This window comes from Cyprinus carpio, chromosome B19 (genome assembly GCF_018340385.1).
Source record: "Cyprinus carpio isolate SPL01 chromosome B19, ASM1834038v1, whole genome shotgun sequence".
In the NCBI taxonomy this organism is placed as follows: Eukaryota; Metazoa; Chordata; class Actinopteri; order Cypriniformes; family Cyprinidae; genus Cyprinus; species Cyprinus carpio.
Genome location: NC_056615.1, coordinates 1,492,284 through 1,514,807, shown reverse-complemented (window position 1 = coordinate 1,514,807; position 22,524 = coordinate 1,492,284). Strand labels below are relative to the sequence as shown.

At 38.0% G+C, this 22,524-nt stretch overlaps 1 protein-coding gene across 2 annotated transcripts in view; it reads left to right on the top strand.

The window, feature by feature from the left end:
* The window catches only part of LOC109111109 (retinoic acid receptor beta-like), a 201,871-nt gene that overhangs the window by 166,172 nt on the left and 13,175 nt on the right, over positions 1–22,524 (top strand). For both annotated transcript variants that reach the window (XM_042744848.1, XM_042744849.1), the window contains 2 exons: positions 2,223–2,364; positions 14,327–14,487. In XM_042744848.1, the coding sequence (XP_042600782.1) occupies positions 2,223–2,364; positions 14,327–14,487 (303 nt within the window). The remainder of the gene's footprint in view (positions 1–2,222; positions 2,365–14,326; positions 14,488–22,524) is intronic.

Here is a 22,524-nt window from a genome sequence, read left to right as displayed (position 1 = left end):
CATTCCTGTATGTGATGCAGTGCCCGAAGATCATGGACATCCAGTATGGTTTCCGTCCTTGACCCTTACGCACAGAGATTGTTCCAGATTCTCTGAACATTTGGATGATATTATGCACTTTAGATGATGATAACTTCAAACTCTTTGCAATTTTTCTCTGAGAAACTCCTTTCTGATATTGCTCCACTATTTTTCGCCGCAGCATTGGGGGAATTGGTGATCCTCTGCCCATCTTGACTTCTGAGAGACACTGCCACTCTGAGAGGCTCTTTTTATACCCAATCATGTTGCCAACTGACCTAATAAGTTGCAAATTGGTCCTCTAGCTGTTCCATATATGTAAATTTAACTCTTATTGCTACCTGTCCCAACTTTTTTGGAATGTGTAGCTCTCATTAAATCCAAAATGAGCCAATATTTGGCATGACAATTCAAAATGTCTCACTTTCAACATTTGATAGGTTATCTATATTCTATTGTGAATAAAATATAAGTTTATGAGATTTGTAAATTATTCCATTCCTTTTTTACTCACAATTTTTACAGTGTCTCAACTTTTTAGGAATCGGGTTTGTACATCACCAGCACATTTTCTTTGTTTCAAGGGAAATGCCACATGCACAGACTGCCTGACCTTAGAAACCAACTGACTGCACAGGGGCAAAGTCACAGCAGCCTTGGGCTCAGCACACCAGCTGAACATCACAATAAACAACCAATCATCTCATCCATTAATGAGATACAGATCCTTGCAAGGAAATGCTTTGAGCTGACATCACCATAAATAACTGATTCTCTTAGCCAGCTTAATAATGCAGAGAGATGGGAGATTATGTCAGTGTTGTTATATGAAGTAAAGCAGGGGACCCCTGTAGCATCGGAGTGAGTGATCTTCAAGCGATATTCTCCAGTTTAATATATTACCCATCATGCTTTCTACCCTAATGAACGTGCAATGCCTCATCAGTAAGGCAAATGGAAATTCTATCTTACGTAGAAGCACTCACATGCATACACATCAACTGCAGGAATTGTGTGCACACTCTCATGACTGATCATCTTTTGAATAGTACTGATCACAGAGCAACAACAAATTAATTTTCACTAAAAACTTAAAAATGCTTCCTACTATTTAATTCTCTAGGTTATCATTTTATTGTGTCAAGACCGATAAGAGGGACCTGCTACAAATTGCTCTGCCAAAATCATCAAACCATTTTTAATTAGTTATTTTAATTAGGCCATATGAGTTATTTTTGAAAGCGTTTCGATCTGTAATCTTCTGTGACTATGCATGTAGGGTGCAGCTAGTCTAACACTTAAACTTATCACTTAAGAAAAGTGTTCTTCAAAAAATAGGTCATCATTTATTCAACCTCATGCCTTTCTGAATATTTATACTTTTCTTTCCTCTATGAAACACACAAACGATATTTGATGAACCTTGTGTTTGATGTGTTTTTTATCCAAATGGTAATAGTCAATGGGGTCCAAAATTTTTTAATTCCTAAATGTGGAATAAAGTAGTATAAAAGCAATCGACTGGTTTAACCTGGATGTTCTGAAGTGATAAAATGACCTGTTGGATCTGGTAACTTTAATAGATCCCATTGCCATTTTGTCTTGTATCCAAAATAAGTTCATTTTTAATTATTTTTATTTATTTATTTATTTATTTATTTATTTATTTATTTATTTATTTATTTATTTATTCATTTATTTATTGTCATAACAGCTCTCAGAGTGGCATGGTAATGAGCTTGACAAAGTTCATGTATTTGGTCTTGCCAGAAAAGATCTGCTACAAAGACTTGCTACTGCCAATACATCCACAACATGCTGCTGTGAGCACGTAAGAAATATTGCTGCTGCAAATATAACACATTACATAACCCCCATATAGCAAACATGAATCACCTCGTAGCAGATCTATACAGGTGGAGCTGGGGAAGGTGGGGGGTTATTTGTCTGATATCCAGGATTGTCAACCAAGAGGTCAACAGAGGAAGCCGGGAAAGAGTTGAAAGGATGAGATAAAACAATTATAACAAAGAACAGGGTTTATTGAATAAACTTATTTGAGTCTCTTTCAATGTTCAGACTTTGTCTGACCAGCATGAATTTAATCTGCTTCACAACATCTGGAAATGGAGACAAATGGAAACCAGTTCATTGGAAATACTCTAAATTATCTAAATTACTCTAAATATCTCTCTCCACAGGGTTTTTTCCGCAGAAGTATCCAGAAGAACATGGTGTACACATGCCACAGGGAGAAGAACTGCATTATCAACAAGGTGACTCGGAATCGTTGTCAGTACTGCCGGCTGCAGAAGTGCTTCGCTGTGGGGATGTCCAAAGAGTGTGAGTCTTAAAACCTACATACACATACACCTCAGCTAAGGATTTTGTCCCATGAACAGATACATCTTTACACACCTACAGTATCTATCAGCTTTTAAATGATAGATAGGATAGCTCACCCAAAACTGGAAATTCTGTTATTAATTACTCACCCTCATGTCGTTCCAAACCAGTAAGACCTTTGTTCATTTTCGGAACACAAATTAAGATATTTTTGATGAAATCCGAGAGCTTTCTTACCTTCCATAGACAGCAACGCAACTGAAATGGTACTTTCGTGAACATGCAGCAGAGACACAGAAGAGAAAAAAAGTGTTGAATAAAGTCGTTATATAGAGATGAGATGTGTTGATAGCCATGTTTAGAGCACCCCAATTTCATATGACTTCCCAATGAAACTAATAATTTATTTGTGCATTTCTTATAAATAAGTCTTTAACCGTTTAAAACTGTTATGTTATCCTAATTGGCAACTGTCTCATTGTGACATTAAAACATAAAAACATAAAAACAAGACAGAGATCTCTTAAAAATTGAGTAAATTGAGACATCTCTTGCTTCTCAAATGTTACTCCTGAGAATAAGACCACATTAGTCTCACATTTGTCTCCTCTAGAGTTCCTAGAGGTATATAGTTATTCAGGTTTAATTGTGATAGCTGGTTTGAAGCAAAGCTCAAGGTCCCACTCAAAACCATTTAAAATATATCCCTCCAATTATTTAACCATTTAACAACTAAGAACATAACAAAAGTAAAAAATGTGTGCAATAATTTTGCTCTACGGTTACGAAAAAATTAAATAAAAGTGATTATTTGAACCTGAATAATAACCTCCATGCAGTGAGTTCCTCAAAGGAATCTGTCAGTGATGATTTCTTAGAGATGCATCCTTGTCCCATTGATTGGGTATTTAATTATATCCATATGTGTTCAATTGAAAAATGGGAAAAACATGATAAAAATGTTGCAGCTCAGCAGGACTTCAGTGATTCACTTCTTTCAGGAGTCGCACAGCAAATGTACCACCGTGGCATTTTGTACGCATTATTGCTTTAGATTCCAAACACGCCGTTCAAGCCATCTGAAGCTGTTTGCATTTTACACATTATTACCATTGTTTGATTGCATCAGCGCTTATGGTTCAAGTCGACTTCACACTCCATTTGCCGCAGGAAAAGAGGTGATTCTTTTTCACGCTCTACTTCTGAACAAAAGAGCGACAAATGCAGCAATATCACGGTCGGCCCTCCATTTCTTCCTCTTTAACTTACCGTATGAAGTTGTCTCACAGAAGCTAGAGACGTGTGTGGCAGCTGTCTCTGTCATTGATGTAGATGGAGGACCTCAGTTGAATTTAAGGGCTGATTGTAACAAAACAAACGTTGGATATGAAAATTATGCATTTTATGCATGCAAAAATATGTGAGACTGGCTGAACAAAAATACAATTTCACACTTTGACACAAAAAAATGGCACTTATATAAAAATAGACAGAGCACATACACAAAGTAAGTGGGATAATATTCTATTTGCATATCAGGATGTTGATATACCAGTTTGTTTGTTTGTTTTTTATTCTCATGTTTGTTCTTATTCCTCTTCTATTCACTGTCACTTAGCAAAATAGTGCCACCAAGTCGTAGTTTTATGCAACAGCAGCATCTCTGGCACATGACCTAAACACTACTCTTACTGGTTAGCAAGTTTTGTTTGCTGTGCATTGGAAAAGAGAATAAAAAAGTTCCTTGTAAAAAAAAGAAAAAAGAAAAAAAACATTGACAGTGAGCAACATTATTAAGTCGATTAAATTAAATATTTAAAGCACCAAATTATTGCACCAAAACGTCACCTAAATTATCAATAATTTTCCCTTGAATTTGTAATCAGTTACTTATTTTGATTAATGGAATTGCACTGCAATGCTTATTTCATGTGAAGCAACACAGGATTTGTAGCTACGTTTTAAAACAAGCTGAACATTGTATTTCTGAACTATTTTGCTGTTTTATACATCATTAAATCAAGACGCATAATAGTCAAAAACACATTTTGAAGAGATTGTAAACAGAATGTATGCTTTGCATTCAAGCCATGGCTGGTTGGTTTTCTGTTCGTTAGTAAGAAATCATTTTGAAATCATTCTCCATGCCTTTCTGAATAAAGTACTATTTTCAGCTTCAGGCACATCCATATAGTTACATTATGCAGTTGATTGGTTATAAATTATGTAGTAATATTTTTCATTAATTCGGTTGAATTAATCATTAGAATTTTCATTGGAGATTCACATTGCTGCACCTCTCTTGATGTGAATAGGCCTGTAAGACTGTATTACTGTCAAGGAGCGAGACACTTCTGAAGCTGAGTAACAGTCAAGCCATTAGCTCATAATCTCCCTCCCACCTTGTTATTTTACTCTCTCTGTCTCGGAGTCAGGCTGCAGATTTACGCCGCTAGTATTAGCAGCCGTCAAGAGCCTGTAATGACCTCACTGAGATTATCTCTAGCATTTCACAGCTGAAAGATAGACAGATTCACAGAGCACTTGAACAGCAGAACTCCAGCTGTCCACGTTTAGATCTATGAGGAGATGGCCAGCACTTTATCTTCCCCAGACCACCATCGTCATTACACTACTGTTTGATCGGTCGCTCCTGCAGTGGAACAGCACTGGCTGCACGCAATCCTCGACTGACTTCTTCACCATAATTACCACAACTAAAACTGACTAAAGCTACATTCCAATGTAAAGTAATCCTGAAATGGTATTAAAATAAAACTAATTTAAAAATGTAATAACCTTGCATGAACCTCAGTCTCACAGTGGGTTCAAACAAGGTGAGAAAGGGATCTTTCTGCAGCCGTTTAACTTTAATAAAGGGAAACAAAACTCACAGGAGCACAGGAAAAATGTGAAAGCACACTAAAATGCAATGAGAACCAACAAACTGAACTGAAAATGCAAGGAATAAAAAACACGGGAAAATTAGCCAACTAAGCAAGAGAGCGAAACAAAGGACTAAACAATGGAAACCCAGAGTCTAACGGAAAAAGAAATACATACTGTATCAAAATGAGAGACAAATGGAACAGAACATAAACATGACACTCAACTCTCCACAGCAATGCAATCTGGGTTTCAGAAATATAGCATTCATTTGCTGCTGCATCTGTACTGAACATGCACAGATGGTCAGCTGCACTGCTAGAGCAAGAGAGTGTGCTGGTCATGTCTCATTAATAATACCAGAACACACACAATTGTGCTCTGAAGGACACCATGACACCAGATGAAAAAGAAAGACAAGTATCAGAATAACCAGAAAGAACAGCTGAACCTAGAGGAAATGCTGTGGTAAAGTGGTTAAAGGTCTCGACTTGTGGGATCTGAAGGTTCCAAATGAATGTTTAATTGAACCCAAACAAAGGATCAGTTCACATGAATTAACATAAGGGGAATAATGAGGTCAAAACAACAAACATGCAAAGCAAACCAACAGAACCAAACTGACCTAACACAGGGAACAAAGCATCAGCTTTTAAAGGAAAGGAAAAGGCCCATCATAACACAAGAGGAGAGACAAACACTTCACACCTAACATATAACATTACAAAATTAAAAAAAGATCAAACAAATGAACAAACATCAACCCAAGAATAAAGACAGATAAATGTAAAGCAATAATAAAATCAAACTAAAAAAAAAAAATTTTTTTAAAGTTAATTTTTTGAAGAGTCAATTTTCCCCTGCCCCATGCTATCTCATCAAAAGGAATGTCCAAATGGAACCAAAGATGCTTAAATTCAATATGTGTGTGTGTGTTTGTGCAGAAAACTTTAAAGATAAGAGCATTTGACTAAAAAACCCACCCTCCTCAGATCTGTCAGGATAGGTTAGACGCTCCCACTCCTCAGTTAAAGAGACTGGCTGCGGCGCTTGACGGGGATCGACAGCCTGATCCTGGCCGGGTGCCCTTCCTCTCTCACACACCCAGTCCTGTCGGGAGCCTGGTGAAGGGCGGCGATTTAGGATGGGGTGCCGATAATAATTAGGGGGGAGGCAGCTGACTCGTCACAATATGTTCATTTATTAGTGTGTTATATGATTAGAATGTTGTCCCGGTTTTAAAATAAAGCACAGCAATGATATTTGAGAGTGTATTTTCCCTTTTCAGAAAAAGTATCAAAAAAGTATCGAAATCGCAATTCTTGACTTGGTATCGGTATCGAAACAATAATTTTGGTATCGTGACAACACTATCACTATATGAATCCCCAAAGATGGTCCCCGTAATCTTGAAGGTTACAACTCGATCCTATGAGGCCGCAATCCTGTCCAACGGAGATCAGCCCGATCCCATCCAATCAGCCAGCTCTCCTCACAAATATAAACGGCATCCACCATGTTTTGAGTTCATTTGAACTAACAACAACAACAAAAAAATCTGGATGCAAAACACACAAAAAAACACAGGAGTATTCAACTCCAATGCTGAATAACTTAATAAATTCTAACAGGCCTGTCGCCCAGCTTCACTCACGAGCACGATAAAAACTTGTGAATTACTATGAATAATAGGCTTGTTAAGACAAACAGAGAGTTAGAAGCAACGTCATGCGGCTGTAATGTATGTCACCAGCCTAAACGTAACTTTTAAAAATCTTGGGAGCCTTCAGTGCAGCAGATTTTTTGTAGCTTCCCCCAGATCTGTGCCTTGCCTAAAGGCTTGATTTTTGCTCCGACAGGCATTTTCAGCTCTTACAGGTTTATGTCTTTCCAGATAAATTGTCAATGAATTTAGATTGGTGGAGATGAAGCAGCCTACAGGAGGGAGGTGGACAGTCTTATGACATGGTGAAAGGACAACAACCTCACCCTCAACATGGACAAGACAAAGGAGATCATAGAGGACATGAGGAAAGAGAGGAGAACTCACCAGCCACTGTTTATCTGAGAGCTTGAAGTGGAGAGGGTGAACAGCTTTAAATACCTGGGGGTCCACATCAGCAAGGACCTCACCTGGACACTCAACACCACCCAGCTGGTTAAAGGGGTCGTTGATTGTTTTTTTTTCAAGGCTTGATTGTGTTTATGGGGTGCAGTCCAACGTGTTCATGCTTTGTTTTTTAAAAACACATTATTTTTCACATAATTTACCTTTATTCCACACCAAATTGTCCCTTCTCTAACAAACGCCTCGATTATTTCCTGTTTTTATGAAGCCCCTCCCTCAGAAATACACGATGGGCTGAGATTGGTCAGATGGCTCAGTGTGCTGTGATTTGCTAAACCACCTCTAGAGTGCGTCGGAACATTCTGCCCCTCAAGCTCAGAATGTGCTCCAGTTGTATTGTAAACAATGATGTCCTCTATATTGTTTATCAATTTGAGCCCGATTGAGACCCAGAGAATATCAATGAAGAAGATTGCGCAGAACCTGTACTAGCACGGCTCTTAATGGTTTGTTTGTTGTTGTCTTATACTTCTGATTAAAGCTTTAATACAGCACAGCAACCGTGCGTGCGTCCATATATAACGCTTCACATTGCTATGTGAAAATAAGTGTATAAATGGAACAGTTTGTTGGCGCTGATCTGATGATCTGAATGAGAGAGGGAGAGAGAGAGAGAGAGATGCAGAGCAGGGTGACGTGAGGAACAGGATTGAGAACCGCTGCTTTAGAACATTGGTTTTGAAACTTGTGAATCCATTAGAATCGTTAGAAGACAGAATTGCGATTCATATACAGTATGAACAGTTTTTTATGTGCACCCCTAGTTTTCTCTTCCTCTTCTCTAAAGCAGCACAACATGGCCTCGCCCCCTTTGTTGCGTGTTCCCGGGGGCGGGGTTTATCTGGGTTTGTGACGTATCGGAGCTGGGAAGAAGCTCGTTGTAGTCCCTTACCAGCCGTTTTTGTAGGCATTAAACTGCCAGAATAAAAAAAGAAAACACACAATCAATCACCCAACTAACATACATTCAACGTATACATACAATTTACATTATAAAACAAAAAAATTACACAAAATAAAATGTTAAAAAAGTGAAATCGCAATCAACCACCCCTTTAAGAAAGCATAACAGCGGCTGTACTTCCTAAGGAGGCTGAGCAAGTTTGGCATGTCACCTAAGATCCTTAACAACTTCTACAACTGTGTTGTTGAGAACGTCTTGACCAGCTGCACCACTGTGTGGTATGGCAGCACTACAGTGAGGGACCGCAAATGTCTGCAGAGAGTGGTGAAGACTGCTGAGAAGATCATCAGGTCTTCACTGCCTTCTCTGCAGGCCATTTACCATCACAGAATCCACAGGAGAGCTGTTCATCCTTAAAGGGTTACTCCACTGCATAATGAAAATTTTGCATTAATCACTTACCCCCATGTCGTTCCAAACCCGTTAAAGCTTCGTTCATCTTCAAAACACAATTTAAGATATTTTGGATGAAAACAGGGAGGCTTGAGACTGTCCCATAGACTGCCAAGTAAATAACAGTGTCAAGGTCCAGGAAAGTATGAAAAGCATCGTCAAAATAGTCCATCTGCCATCAGTGATTCAACCGTAACGTTATGAAGCGACGAGAATACTTTTTGTACTTGAAGAAAACAAAAATAACGACTTTATTCAACAATTCCTCTCCCTTGTATCTCTCCAAAGTATTGTCGTCGCTTCATAACGTTATGGTTGAACCACTGATGGCAGATGGAGTATTCTGACAATGCTTTTCATACTTTCCTGGACCTTGACACTGTTATTTATTTGGCAGTCTATGGGACAGTCTCAAGCCTCCCTGTTTTCATCCAAAATATCTTAAATTGTGTTCCGAAGATGAACAAAGCTTTAAGGGTTTGGAATGACATGGGGGTAAGTGAATAATGACCAAATTTTCATTTTGGGATAGAGTATTCCTTTAAGGACCCCACCCATCCACAACACAGACTGTTCACACTCAGGAAGGGGTACAGGAATGTGAAATACAGGAATTCCAGACTAAGGACCTCCTTCTTCCCCTCAGCCTTTAGACTTTTAAATAGGTAGCCGTCGGTGTGTATTGCTACAGTTCAATTTACACATTTGTAAATGTTACTGCTGCTATTTCTTACCAAGTAGCTTAATCTCGATTTGCACATTGTTAATGTTACAGCTGCTATTATTATAATGTAGTTGCACTCAATTTGCTACAGGATACTGTGCTATTGTTTTGTACATAATTCAGTATTGCACACTCACACACAGAGATATACTACATATTACTGCTACATGTGAACACCTTACTGTTACTACATGTTACTATATTATTGTTTTGCACAAGCCAAAATTGCACGTTTCAATACTATTGTTTTGCCCAAGTCAATATTGCACACTCACACAAACAGATACATAGTATCATACATAGTCTATATTTCTATACACTTTGAATCCTTGAATCCTTTACTTAGATTTATTCCCATAGTTACATCTCAAAGATGAATACATGCTGTTAATTAAATCATTGTTGAATCATTTAGAGATACCGCTTGAATAAAAACAATGTCATATTACAAAACAATCAACTACCCACTGTGAATAACTGTAGGCAAACTAAGGTAAATATGGTTATGTGGTTACAACACAAATGTTCATTCAGATATCAGTATAAACACTTTGACATTTTTACAGTAATATAAGTGTTAAGGAGTCTTGCACATCTGCTGATCTGATGTTCACTACTGTAATAAATATAAATGATGAACGGTGACTTGTTAGGGAAAGTTTACGGTAACACTTTAGTATAGGGACCAATTCTCACTAACTAGTTGCTTATTAGCATGCCTATTATTAATATATCTGCTGTTTATTAGTACTAATAAAGCACATATTACTTATAATGAATTATATATTCTACACCCCTAATCCTACACAATACATAAACTTAATAACTACCTTACTAACTATTAATAAGCAGCAAATTAGAGGAGTTTATTGAGGCAAACGTCATAGTAAATAGTTTGCTAATACCGAGAATTGGACCAAGTGTACTAATTAAAATCCGATGATTTACTAGTAATTCAGCAGAATGCATGGAAATGCTATAGGGAATACCAATGTGGTGGTGCAGTGGCTTCACTTGTTATGATGTTATGAGCAATCAAGTTATCTCTTATAGATCAGTGGATCCAGCTGAGCTAAATGTTAAAATGTCATTGCAAAGAAGTTTATCAATGTGCTATTTCAGTTTCTTTCTTATAGAGAGAAAGAATCCATTTCAAAATTATCATAAGTCTGTTTTTTGCTTCGTCATTATGGGGTATATGGAGTGTAGACTAATGTAAAAAAAATATAATAATAATAATAATAATAATAATAATAAATAAATTCATTTGCATAAGGCTGAATACTTTCTGAATCCACTGTATATGCTTATATGAGTGTACTCTTTTCTACTTTTAACAATGCAACAATCTTCCTACTTTAAGTACCCTATTAATCATTTGTTGTAATTAGGTCAGTATTTGTTAGAGCCCTTATAAATAAATCTAAAGGACCTCTGCTTTTTAAATATGAAAAGGATGTACATTTTACTAGGGCAGATGTATGAGAACATTGGTATCACTTTCATTATCAGCCATGGCTGCTACAGTCTCTCTGGGGGATTGCAATAACAACAGCGGCCGACCAAACTTGCTTTGAATTTCATCAGGATTGTTTGCGGAGGTCTGATTTACGGTGGGCGTTGTTGAGAAAGATCTTTGCCTTGTTTGGGGGTATTGTCTGAGACTCCTCTCCTGCAGAGAGCAGCTTCAAAGATGAGCCCCTCTGAGGCTTAATGAAACAGGACGGTCCCCAGACGGCCCTCCACAACACCAGGTGTTCTCTCCTTAATGATCTCATGCAGCAGTGCAAACTTCATCAGCCTCTTCTGGATTAATAATGCTGGCCGATGTCTGGGCTCCAGTTTGTAGCTGAATAATAGAGCAGTGTGCTATCAACCTTGACATACGTCTACAGATGCAGTTTGATGCTGTGCCGACGGGATGGAAGCCACAGTATTCGTTACGTTCCCATGTTGTGGAACATTTGCATGGAGCTGTAGGAGTCTTTGGTTTAGTGCAAATGAAAGCTGCAGTATTGGAAATGTTTGAGGAGCACAAATACAATATTTGTGTTATACGTAATTCTCATTAAAAGCCATTTATTCTTCAGAATTTTTTTTTTTTTTAACAATTGTTTAAGGGCCGTAATTAGGGGTACATCAGTTTTCCCATGACAGAGTTGAATAATCGACCTTGATTTTGACCCAGTACTAATTTAAGGAAATCTTGGCAACATCACATGCACACTTTTTGTTTCAATCGGACTGAATTCATTACGACTGATGAATCTGATTGTAGTGTTTACATGAACGCTAAATAAAGTGATCGGGTTGATGTGTGCATTTATATGTCACAAGCTTCAAATCAGAATGGATTTTTTGACATGCGCACATTGCTCAAATAGTGAAAGTGAAAAGTGAAAGTGACAGATAATATAGAGTTTCTCACTGTTATAGAGTTTAATATAGAGTTTCTCACTGTTTGCACATAATAACCACTCTCCTACACGGTTTCTTTATTTGTTTTTAACAGTAGAATAAATATTTACCGTTTATGGATAAATATACATATAAACCGCTGTGCTGTGCTGCTCATATTTATCACGCAAAAAAAAAAAAAAGCCCCTCCCCACACCCAAAATGGGTTGCCTGTGGATGAGTATCCAAATCAAGGTTGTCCTGCTCCACTTCACAGTTGTCGAGTGAAATGAGAGTTTTATAATAACAGCACACGCATTTATACAACACTTTATTCAAAAGAATGAGCCGCGCGTTCCGTTCGTCATACATCATTATGTTATTTCTGCATCATTGCACATGCACAGTCCTTTCAGTTTCGTGGTTCAATCCGATCGAGTGTTTACATGCACGTTAAATCGTATTATAAGAGGAATAAACCACCCCCTTCAATCTGATCGAAATTTCATTCTGATCGAGCTCAATCGGATCGATTAAGGTGTTTATATGAACGTTTTTCAATCCGATTGAGCCGTCAATCCGATTACAAACGGATTATTTGGGTGCATGTAAACGTAGCCACTGTAAACAGTGTTGGGGAGTAACTAGTTACATGTAACAGAATTACGTAATTTAATTAAAGAATAAATGTAACTAATCTGTGACAGTTACTGATAAAAAAAAATGTGATTAAATTTCAGTTACTTTTGAAAATGTTAAAGAATACAAAGGGGGTTACATCTGAATATTTTCTCACATATACCGACTCGATTGATTTCTTTCTCAAACTGCGTTGACTGCTTTAGAATATGAGATACCAATGTTTCAGGAGTTTATGGCAGAATAGGGTTTATGTATATGCTTTATTTTTTAAGATTAACTGTTTTTTCCAAGGCATTGTTAGATGCCAGTGTTTCTTGTTATAGCTATGCAAAGATTTGATCTTAAAAAAAGTACCATAGCTATTAAACGGTTTATTGTTTTGATTTTAAATCTGTATTTACTTTCAGAATTATTTCTGATTTTGTGGTGGCTGTGCTTTAAAATTAAATTATTATAATCTTAACTCAAGTGAAGAAGGATTTTGAAAGTCTGACAGTAATCAGTGTTGAGTACTACTGTAATGTTACCCTGCCTGCTTTAAAGGTTTCCAAATGATTAACAGTTGATAACATTCATTAGAAAATTAGAAAAGTAATCAAATGTAATCAGTTACATTTATAAAGTAATTTAAATTGTTACACTACTTATTACCTATTACATTTTCAAAGTAACCTTCCCAACACTGACTGTAAATATCCCTCTACAGTCCAGCAACATTAACTTGCACTTCGTCTGGTGTGGCATTGAATTTATACACAGATAGAAGCTTTAGTGTTTGTAACGCCTCGGCTAGATCAAGGCTGTCTCATAACACACCTCTAATATGATGTGACGTGACCAAATGCTGCACTTTCATTGACAGCGATGCTTCTTTTGAAGTGGGGATCAGCCTGCTAAAGTCTTTGGGTTGAAGCATATTTATAACTGCAAAGACCATTCTGTTCGATTCTGCAATAATTTTCCATTGCTGATATTGTGTGACTATGTGCTGACACAGTATAACAATATTGAGTTTGACACCTACTGAAGAGTTACTTTTTCTCTTTTAAATCTCAAAAATGAAACTGCTCACATTGACATTTAGTACAGTGCTTGTAAGGTAAGGTATTTGTAAGGTATCTTAAGTATACTCCTGACATAAAGACATATGGGCAGAATATGCAGTAGGTAGCATAGTTATGATATCTCATTATGGCCAAATCTGAAGAAATCATCAAGTTAGTTGGTTGTAGAATTTATTTATATACAGTATATACATACAGTCAAACCAAAATTTAATCAGACACCTTCAACATTTCTCACATTATCACAGTTTATCCGTTATAGTTCAGAAAATGGTAATAAAATATGACAAGAACTCAGAGTTAAACTGTTTCATGACAAATGGATCTTGATAATGTCAGATAACTTTGACAATGAATTAGGTTGGATAGCTGTCAGCTGTTAAATTTAAATACACAATTAGATATACCACTTTAGGTCATCAATTACCAAGCAATGCTTAATTTTGTTCAGTCTGTGGTGTAAAAAAGGTTGCATTAGCAATTAAAGAAAAAAAAATTAAACAACACATGATCAGGTCAAAGTGCCTGATAATTTTGGTCCCATATTTTTAGCAATTTTACTGGTAGTCCACTTTATGAAGAATTTTTGGGGTATAATACTGTATGTCACAGTTTACTTTACTTTGCTATCCTCACTTACATAAATTAATATATATCTATATCTATATATCTATATATATATATATTTGAATGAACATTATCAATGAAATATAAACAGACCACAAAGTATGACATCCCTTGATTTTGTTTTGCACTCTCAGCTGTCCGGAATGACAGGAATAAGAAGAAAAAGGAGATTCCAAAGCAGGAGTTGGCCGAGAGTTATGAGCTGACAGCAGAACAAGAGACCATCATTGAGAAGATACGGAAAGCTCACCAAGAGACGTTTCCCTCACTCTGCCAGCTGGGCAAGTACACCACGGTGGGTCTCTCTCACTCATTCACTTAAAGAACTCATACAGTGGCCCGAGATGTATTTCATCATGAGGGTCAGGGTCAAAAGGGATGCGATAAGCACACAGGTCTCATATACAATAATGTTTTTCTTTTTTTTATAAATAGTGCAGAGGGGTGCTGAAATTGACATAATAATGTAAAGAAAAATAGTGGAGTATGTAAGGAGAAGAAACACTGTCAACAAATATTTACAGAAATACAGCATTTACAAATGTTCAGACTCAGCATTAACTTGGCCACATAAAACAAATATGCTTTGAGCAGCACAACATAGAAATGTTTTACAATAACTTTTGGTGCCAGTATTTTCTACAGTCTTCCACCATGTATTATTCCAAACACCAATGAATGTTGCAGGATTGTTTTGAAAGCGAAATGTCATGGGTTGTTGCCCCACCCCCAGCCCATTTCACTGTGATTTATCACGTATTTATAAAAAAAAAAAAAAAAAAAAAAAAAAGAAAGAACAAAAACACATCAGTAATCTCCCATTACACTTATGGGAACTTTATATTGTAATTCACACTGACATGTAGATCCCATTTAAGATGGCTCTGCAAAGTCCCTGACATGTAAAGACTAGATGTAGGGGAGTGTTGTCTGAATGACAGCCGCTCCAGATGAGATTTTATGATGATTTTATTGACAGCCAGTGTATGCTCCATGTGGAGATAGCTGGCAGCTGCAGTGTGTGTAAATATAGCATTAGTTCATTGTGGGGTGGCTCAGATTGACGTGACTGCTCCATTAACTGAGCTCTGAATGGTTCACAGCAGCAGTGGATTGTGGGTAATCATGGTTTGTGTTCCCATACACAAACAGTCATCTTTTAAAAACAGGCTGGTCTTGTTCTGAATGCAGGTGTCACTTTCGTTGTTGATTTAATTCTCAGAAAAAGGGCACTATTTGTCCTAGAGTTCCAATACTTTTCTATTAGCTGTGATTCTTATTAAATTTTTATTTAGAATAGTTAATAATAAATAAATCAGTTGAAAGTCAGTGCAAAATGTTTACTTACTAGATGTAATCCCTGAACACATTATTTACTGTACGCATACATTCTAGTGCAGCTGGGGACTGAGGAGACAAGTAGCTCAAGTTTAGGAATAGGAATGTTGTCCCATTCTTGTCTAATACAGGCTTCTAGTTGCTCAACTGTCTTAGGTCTTCTTTGTCACATCTTCCTCTTTATGATGCGCCAAATAATTTTCTGTGGGTGAAAGATCTGGACTTCAGGCTGGCCATTTCAGTACCCGGATCCTTCTTCTACGCAGCCATGATGTTGTAATTGATGCAGTATGTGGTCTGACATTGTCATGTTGGAAAATTCAAGGTCTTCCCTGAAAGAGACGACGTCTGGATGGGAGCATATGTTGTTCTAGAACTTGGATATACCTTTCAGTATTGATGGTGCACATATTCACAGAACAAAATATTCTGGGGGCCATGAAATTTTAGTGAAAATCAGCTAAAACGCTGGCGGTAGCTAGCAACTTTTTTCAAAAACGCTGGCGGGGAAAGAATTAATGTCATATTTAGTAATAATTGTATTTTATTTTTATTTTTACAGAAGTTGTATAATAAATATATATATATATATATATATATATATATATATATATATATATAATTTTATGAAATATACAAGACATATTTGCTATGTGCCAAATCGAGGAAAAAAGGCAGGCTCCAGCGTGGAGGTGGCGGCTTAGTTTGCAGAAAACACTCATCCAACTTGTTTCTCTGTGGTTCAGACTTTTTCTCGGCTGGCCAATCGATGTTTATCTTGGCCACAGCGCGAGTAACCACCTTCAAAAGCTCCTCATACTGGGGCGACTGAGGGGTGAATCTGCATCGATGCCCACCACGTCAGCCTCCTCGGAGGAAGACAGGTGAAGTGCCGAGCCCACTCCCTGGGGGGAAGTAGCGCCGGAGCCCGCTTGCGATCCCTGAGAACGGGCATTGGATCTGGCAGGTGAGGAAGAAGACAAGGATTCGCCCGTCTCCATTCCCTCTGCCAGATTCAACTGCGAACCCCACGAGCGAGACTGCCGCTCCGCTCGGCAGGAAGCGGGACCAGCGCCACGAGGAACGCTAGCGAAGGCTCCCTCGGCAAAGAGAGCCTTCCTGGAGCGGAGGACATGCAGGGAAGCGCTCGCAATGGACCACTCCCTCAAGAGCCGACTCTGCATGCTCCGCTCCGAGGCAGACAACGGTGTGTATCCCCACCCGAGATGTAACGTGGGCATGGAGAAACACACAGCTTGAAACGCTGCCTGTCCTCGCCCAGACTGTGCTTTGTTTTGTGAGGTGCTTTAGACATTGTGTTGGGAGGGACAAACAACACTAAATAAGAAACGAAAATGCCACAGACACACACAGAGTGCTTGCTGAAAGACAGAAGGCTAATGCCGGTTTCACCACAGGCATAGTTGCCAACTCTCACGAGACAAATAAGCAACCGCAGCTTCAAAAACAAGCCCAATATTTTTTGATAATTTATTATCATCAATATTATTTATTATCAATTATTTATTCCCAATAGCTGAGCCTGCAACATATTAAACTGAAATTACCCCTTTATCTGAAAAGCAAAAGCATAAGTTATTTTACAAAAATCAGCAAACTGCAACAAAGCAGGAACAAAAACTCATCTCCAGTCACCTGTGAGCAGAGTAGGATTGGAGAGATGGAAAAGGCCAAAAATAAAATATAAAAAAACAAATATACTCTTAGTACTAGTAGGCTATAGGCCTACTATATACTATAGGCCTATATACTATAGACCTACTTTTTTATTACAGTGATAACAAAACATTCATACAAAACATTGTAAAAAAAAAAAAAAAAAAAATAGGCTGCCTTATAAAGGAAAGAAAGTCATCCCACTCATCTACATCTACTACTATCATTGCTTGGATTACAGCGTCACGCACATTCTTTTTGAATGTGATTTTTCTCCAATCCCTCATTGAAGAAAAATCACGTTAAAAAAAGGCATGTGAGAAGGGGGCTGAATATTTGGCAAATTATGCTTCAGCGCTCATATTTTTGCACTGATTGGCTATTAACTGTGAGCAGACAGAGTGTCAATCAATGCATTGGTGAATACAGTGAACATAAATGAAAAGAAACGAAGTTGCTTGTCAGGTTTTCCTAACAAGCAACCATATTTTATAAAATAAGCCCAAAAAAACGCAACCCGCGACCCGGGATTTTTTCACGCAACTTTACAAAAAAAGAAGCCCAAAGTTGCGTATAATACTATGACCACAGGTGCTTTTAAGCTTCCTGGTCTCTGACGTCACCTGCCTATGACGTCTCGCCCATCCATTGGTCTGACACACATGATTTAGAGCCAATCATATGTGAACATGGAAATATATATATATTTGCATGTTCACATATTCATACAACAAAATATTCTGGGGGCCATGAAATTTTAGTGAAAATCAGCTAAAACTCTGGCGTTAGCTAGCAACTTCTTTCAAAAACGCTGGCGGGGAAAGAATTAATGTCATATTTAGTAATAATTGTATTGTTTTATTTTTACAAAAGTTGTATAATAAAAAAATAGATATATATAATTTTTTGAAATATACAAGACATATTTGCTATGTGGAAACTACGAAGGCAACATTTAACATTTATTTTTAAAATTTACTTTTTTGTTTTTAAAATTGACTGTAGTTTTGACAAACTTTTGTTTAAAGCCCCGCCCATATCTATTTTCTTTTTTTAATACAAACACAGATGCAAATAAAATTGCCATACTGCTGTCAGAAAAAAGGGCATTGGTGAAACATCACAGAACAGTAGTACAGTGACTGAAGTGATGAGTGTTGGTTGTACAGTCAGGTGCAGAGAGAGATGTACACAAACACACACACACACACACACACACACATTTGTACTTGTTCTTGCTACATTGTGGGGACCAAATGTCAACGTAAATGTAAAATGTAAAACCAGTTTTTGGCTGTAGGGACTGGCCCGTGGTCCCCACGAGGGAAAAATAAATAAATATAAAAAATAGTAAATGATGTTTATCTGAAAATATAACAATGCAAACAGCTTTTCTGTAAGGGGTAGGTTTAGGAGATAGAAAATATCATTTGGTCAGTATAAAAGTAATAGAAGTCTATGGAAAGTGCCCACAATTCACAGAAACACACACACAGGCAAAATAATATGCTGTTGGTCCAAGAATAAAAACGCTGGTTATGTATGTGACTGAACTCAGCAGGCAGGTCTTAGCATGGATATGGATACTTATAATGAATATCTGCTACTTTAGTCTGGTATGTTGAGAGCATATAAAAACAAAGTCATGCAGTAATGGTTACCAAACATGATAAATATACACCAAAATGGCTCAGCACTCAGCCTTTTTCTAGTCTTGTGCATTCTGGATGACTGAAAACTCTGACAACCGTACATAATTCACAGACTTCAGTAATGCAGCTACTGCAAACTCACAGAACAAGACGCAGCTACATTGATTCTGTAGAGCAAAAATGCAAGGGATGCCTAAACAGCAGCTGATCAACTATCTGCAAAAATAAGGCTTCTCTGAAAGTCGGCCAAAATAAGGAGACAGTTCCAGTAGAGTTAGACCTACAGGTAGAGTCAACTAGCACTTTAACATTAACCCTAACCCTAACATTGCATAGGAATAAGAATGGGGAGAAAATCTCCATCCACCCTACCTACTTCTCAAGGGTCTGATAATGTGGCTATCGCATAATTTATATGTTCTGTTAAGAATCATCCCTCAGCTTGTTGAAACACCTCTGGTTCTGGGTTAGCCCTTGCAATTTTTGCCTGATGATAACATGGACAGAACATCCTATAGACTTTCGATGAAGGTACTAGTGGAATAAAGGCCACTTAGAATACTTTAGCAACCATGTAGCAATGTCTTGGCAGCATCCCAGAACTGTGGTGAATAATGCGGTCCAGCACCACTCTTATAAAAAAAGATTTGTAAATTACAGTCAAGCCTGTTCATTAAAAGGGGGTGTCTCAATACTTTTGGCAATATAATGTATTTTTGTTCAGGGCTTGACATTAACAGCCGCCAACCCTCCAAATGCGGGTGGATTTCAGCTGTAGCGTCTAACACAGTCACTCCCACTAGCCACTTTGGCATGTTGAATTTTACACACTTTAACAGAGCTCAACATTGATGCTTGTCTTTTTAGAAGGGGCAAGTGAAAGAGAAATCAAAACAAATTAACACAACTGCACACAGTAGAAACATACTGCGGTAAAAAGGTTACATTTATAACATTAAATATAGCCTAGTTACACAACATGACATGACCAACAAAGTGCAGTTTTCCCTAAAAGTGGTGTAAATTAGACATTTGTTTCATGCAAGAGTTCAAATGAGTAGTTAATATTAAGTGACCAGCATTTTAGACACAATGTTGACAGTGTTGACTGTTTTTGCTCGATTTGGTTAACATAACAGCTTCAAACAAAGATCACAGCACAGCTGCCCATCTCTGAGCAACACACCTTTCCTTACTGAAAGATTCAGCGTTTTTGAATGAATTGGATGAGTCAGTGATTCACTAACCCGATTATGTTATGTGTTAAGACAGACACATGCTGCCACCTACTGGCGGTTTATTTTCAAATGTAAAAGTAGCCTATCCTTGCATTTCATATTTGTATATGAAACAAACTATTAACATTTATTAACATTTACAACTTATTAACATTAACTTATTAACTTATTAATTACATTAATAACAGGCTCATAACATTTATGCAGATGTAACTTTGCATGGTTAATGCATTTCAGCATCATTAAACTATCTGTGTAAATGCATCTAAATGCCATTAACCTATAGTTTCTAATTATAATAACTGAAATAATAACTGACGGAGGCACCCGAAGATGCGTTTCTGCGTTAACATCTTGAACGGGAGCCGGTTAAGGGCCTGGTTCAAGACATGCAGGTCCAAGATTGGTCATAACCCACCACCATTCTTGGATAAAATGAAGCAGGGGTTGTAAAACCCCGCCCTTATATCGGCTGGAGGGACCAGCTCTATCGCGTCCTTTGCCAGCAGGACTGCGATCTCTGCACGCAAGACATGAGCCTTCACTGATATGAAGTGGATGCCTCAAACCGCCCGAGCTACTGCCAGAAGTAGTCCTCTCCTGACTTCTGCCAGGAAGAGAACTAGATTATGGCAGAAGCAACGGAACTCCACCCCTTTTGAGGTAGTGGAGCCTGGTCCGCAACTCCAAGATGGTCATCCCGCATTGGGAACATGACTCATTAAGCAGCAAGCTTAATGCCCAGGCATGTGAGGCAGCGATCGTGATCATCACCTGGCGCCAGGTAACGTACTCATAAAAAAACGCACCTTTAAAAAGACACTCACAAAAAGACGCGTCTTTAAAAATACACTCCCACTTGAACTCAATCACACAGTTGATATTTCAGCTGCAACAAAACAAATAGGGGACATGGGCACCACAACACTACAGGGGGAAGTGCAGCCTGTAGTTTGCACCGACTCAGCGAAGGTTGACCAACCCGCTGTCACGTCGTAACACCCGCACAGAGAAGCTCCTTTGAGGGCGCTGACTCGTTCGACACACACGAAGGCATGGCAGGAGCAGAACGTTAAAGTTTCATTTTGCAGTGATAAAAGCTAAAGATGTTTATATCTTTCCTTGTCTCCCTTACTCCCAAAAAAAGCACAAATATGCCACGCTTAGCAGTGACGTTTGCCTGAACAGCAGCGAGGAGTGTTTAAACACGGCTTTAATCTGGATCAGGGCTAATTATCCTCACTTTCAGCCTGAGAGAAGTTCCTCATTATTACACACGATTGGTTCCCGACATGCTTTTATTAAGCAACAGAAAAGAAGCAGCGCTCTCTCAGATTAGGTTGAAGCTCCAATTATGCCGTAAAATATTCAAATCCCGTCCTTCAGTGATTGAGGAGTTCACAGGCGGGTGAGAGAGATAGCTGTGCTTCCGTCCTACAATGAATAATGCTTTATTGACAGTGATGGTTATGAGAAATGACCCTGGCAGCTTGAAAGATCAAATAAAACAGTGCTGATATGTGGCCTTCGGTTCAAGGAGGTGGTTTTGAGATGACTGGATATTAGCTGCATAGGCAGCATGTGCTCTTTTACATCATTGTTAGCACTGTTTGTGTGATCGATGCCGCTGCGCTCGTTCTAACATCGGCAGCTTATTTGCTAATGTCGCAAGTTGTCTAATTTGTTAGGATAAATGTAGCTAAATGAAATTAGAATTCCCTGGCCACTTCCTTGTTTGGCTCTATTGAATTATGACCGTGTGGTAATTGACTGAGATTGGAAGGGAAATCAAACAGCGTTCGTCTTTGCCCCAGGGAGGAAGAAGACAAGTAGGTTTAATATCAAAGTCTGGCCGCTTGTCTTTCTGCGGTTAGTTTGCCAATCATTGGTGAGGTCTCTCAGCAAAATGTGCCGCCACTCTCTTAGAGTGATTTAATGGCAGCTGTGATATGCTTCTCTCTGAAGCAGAGATCATATTTACTGATCTGAGCCCGAGACAATAGATCCACGCAGAGCATCTCACAGCCTGCAGCTTTTAGTCCAGAGCACAGGAAACCATTCTCTTTGATGAATAAGGCTAGTGACAGAATCGAACCCGAGGCCAGCGGGAAAGATCCTGGCTATTTCTTTTTGGGATATCTCAGAATTGACAGAAAGCGATATTTTTAAACATCATAAGATTCTTCAAATGTTTTTATAATGTTAGTTTATGTGCAGTTTAATATGGCATATGGTCTGCATTTTGATTATATGTTAGGTTGAATCTCACAAAAATAGTTAATGCCAAAATCAAAAGAAAAAAAGCCAGTGAAGACAATAAAGCACCCCATATGGCTAAAAACATATATTTAATATTTGTTTGTTTGTTTATTATTATACTATACTATATAATATAATATAAATATACTAATATTTAATATAAAAAAA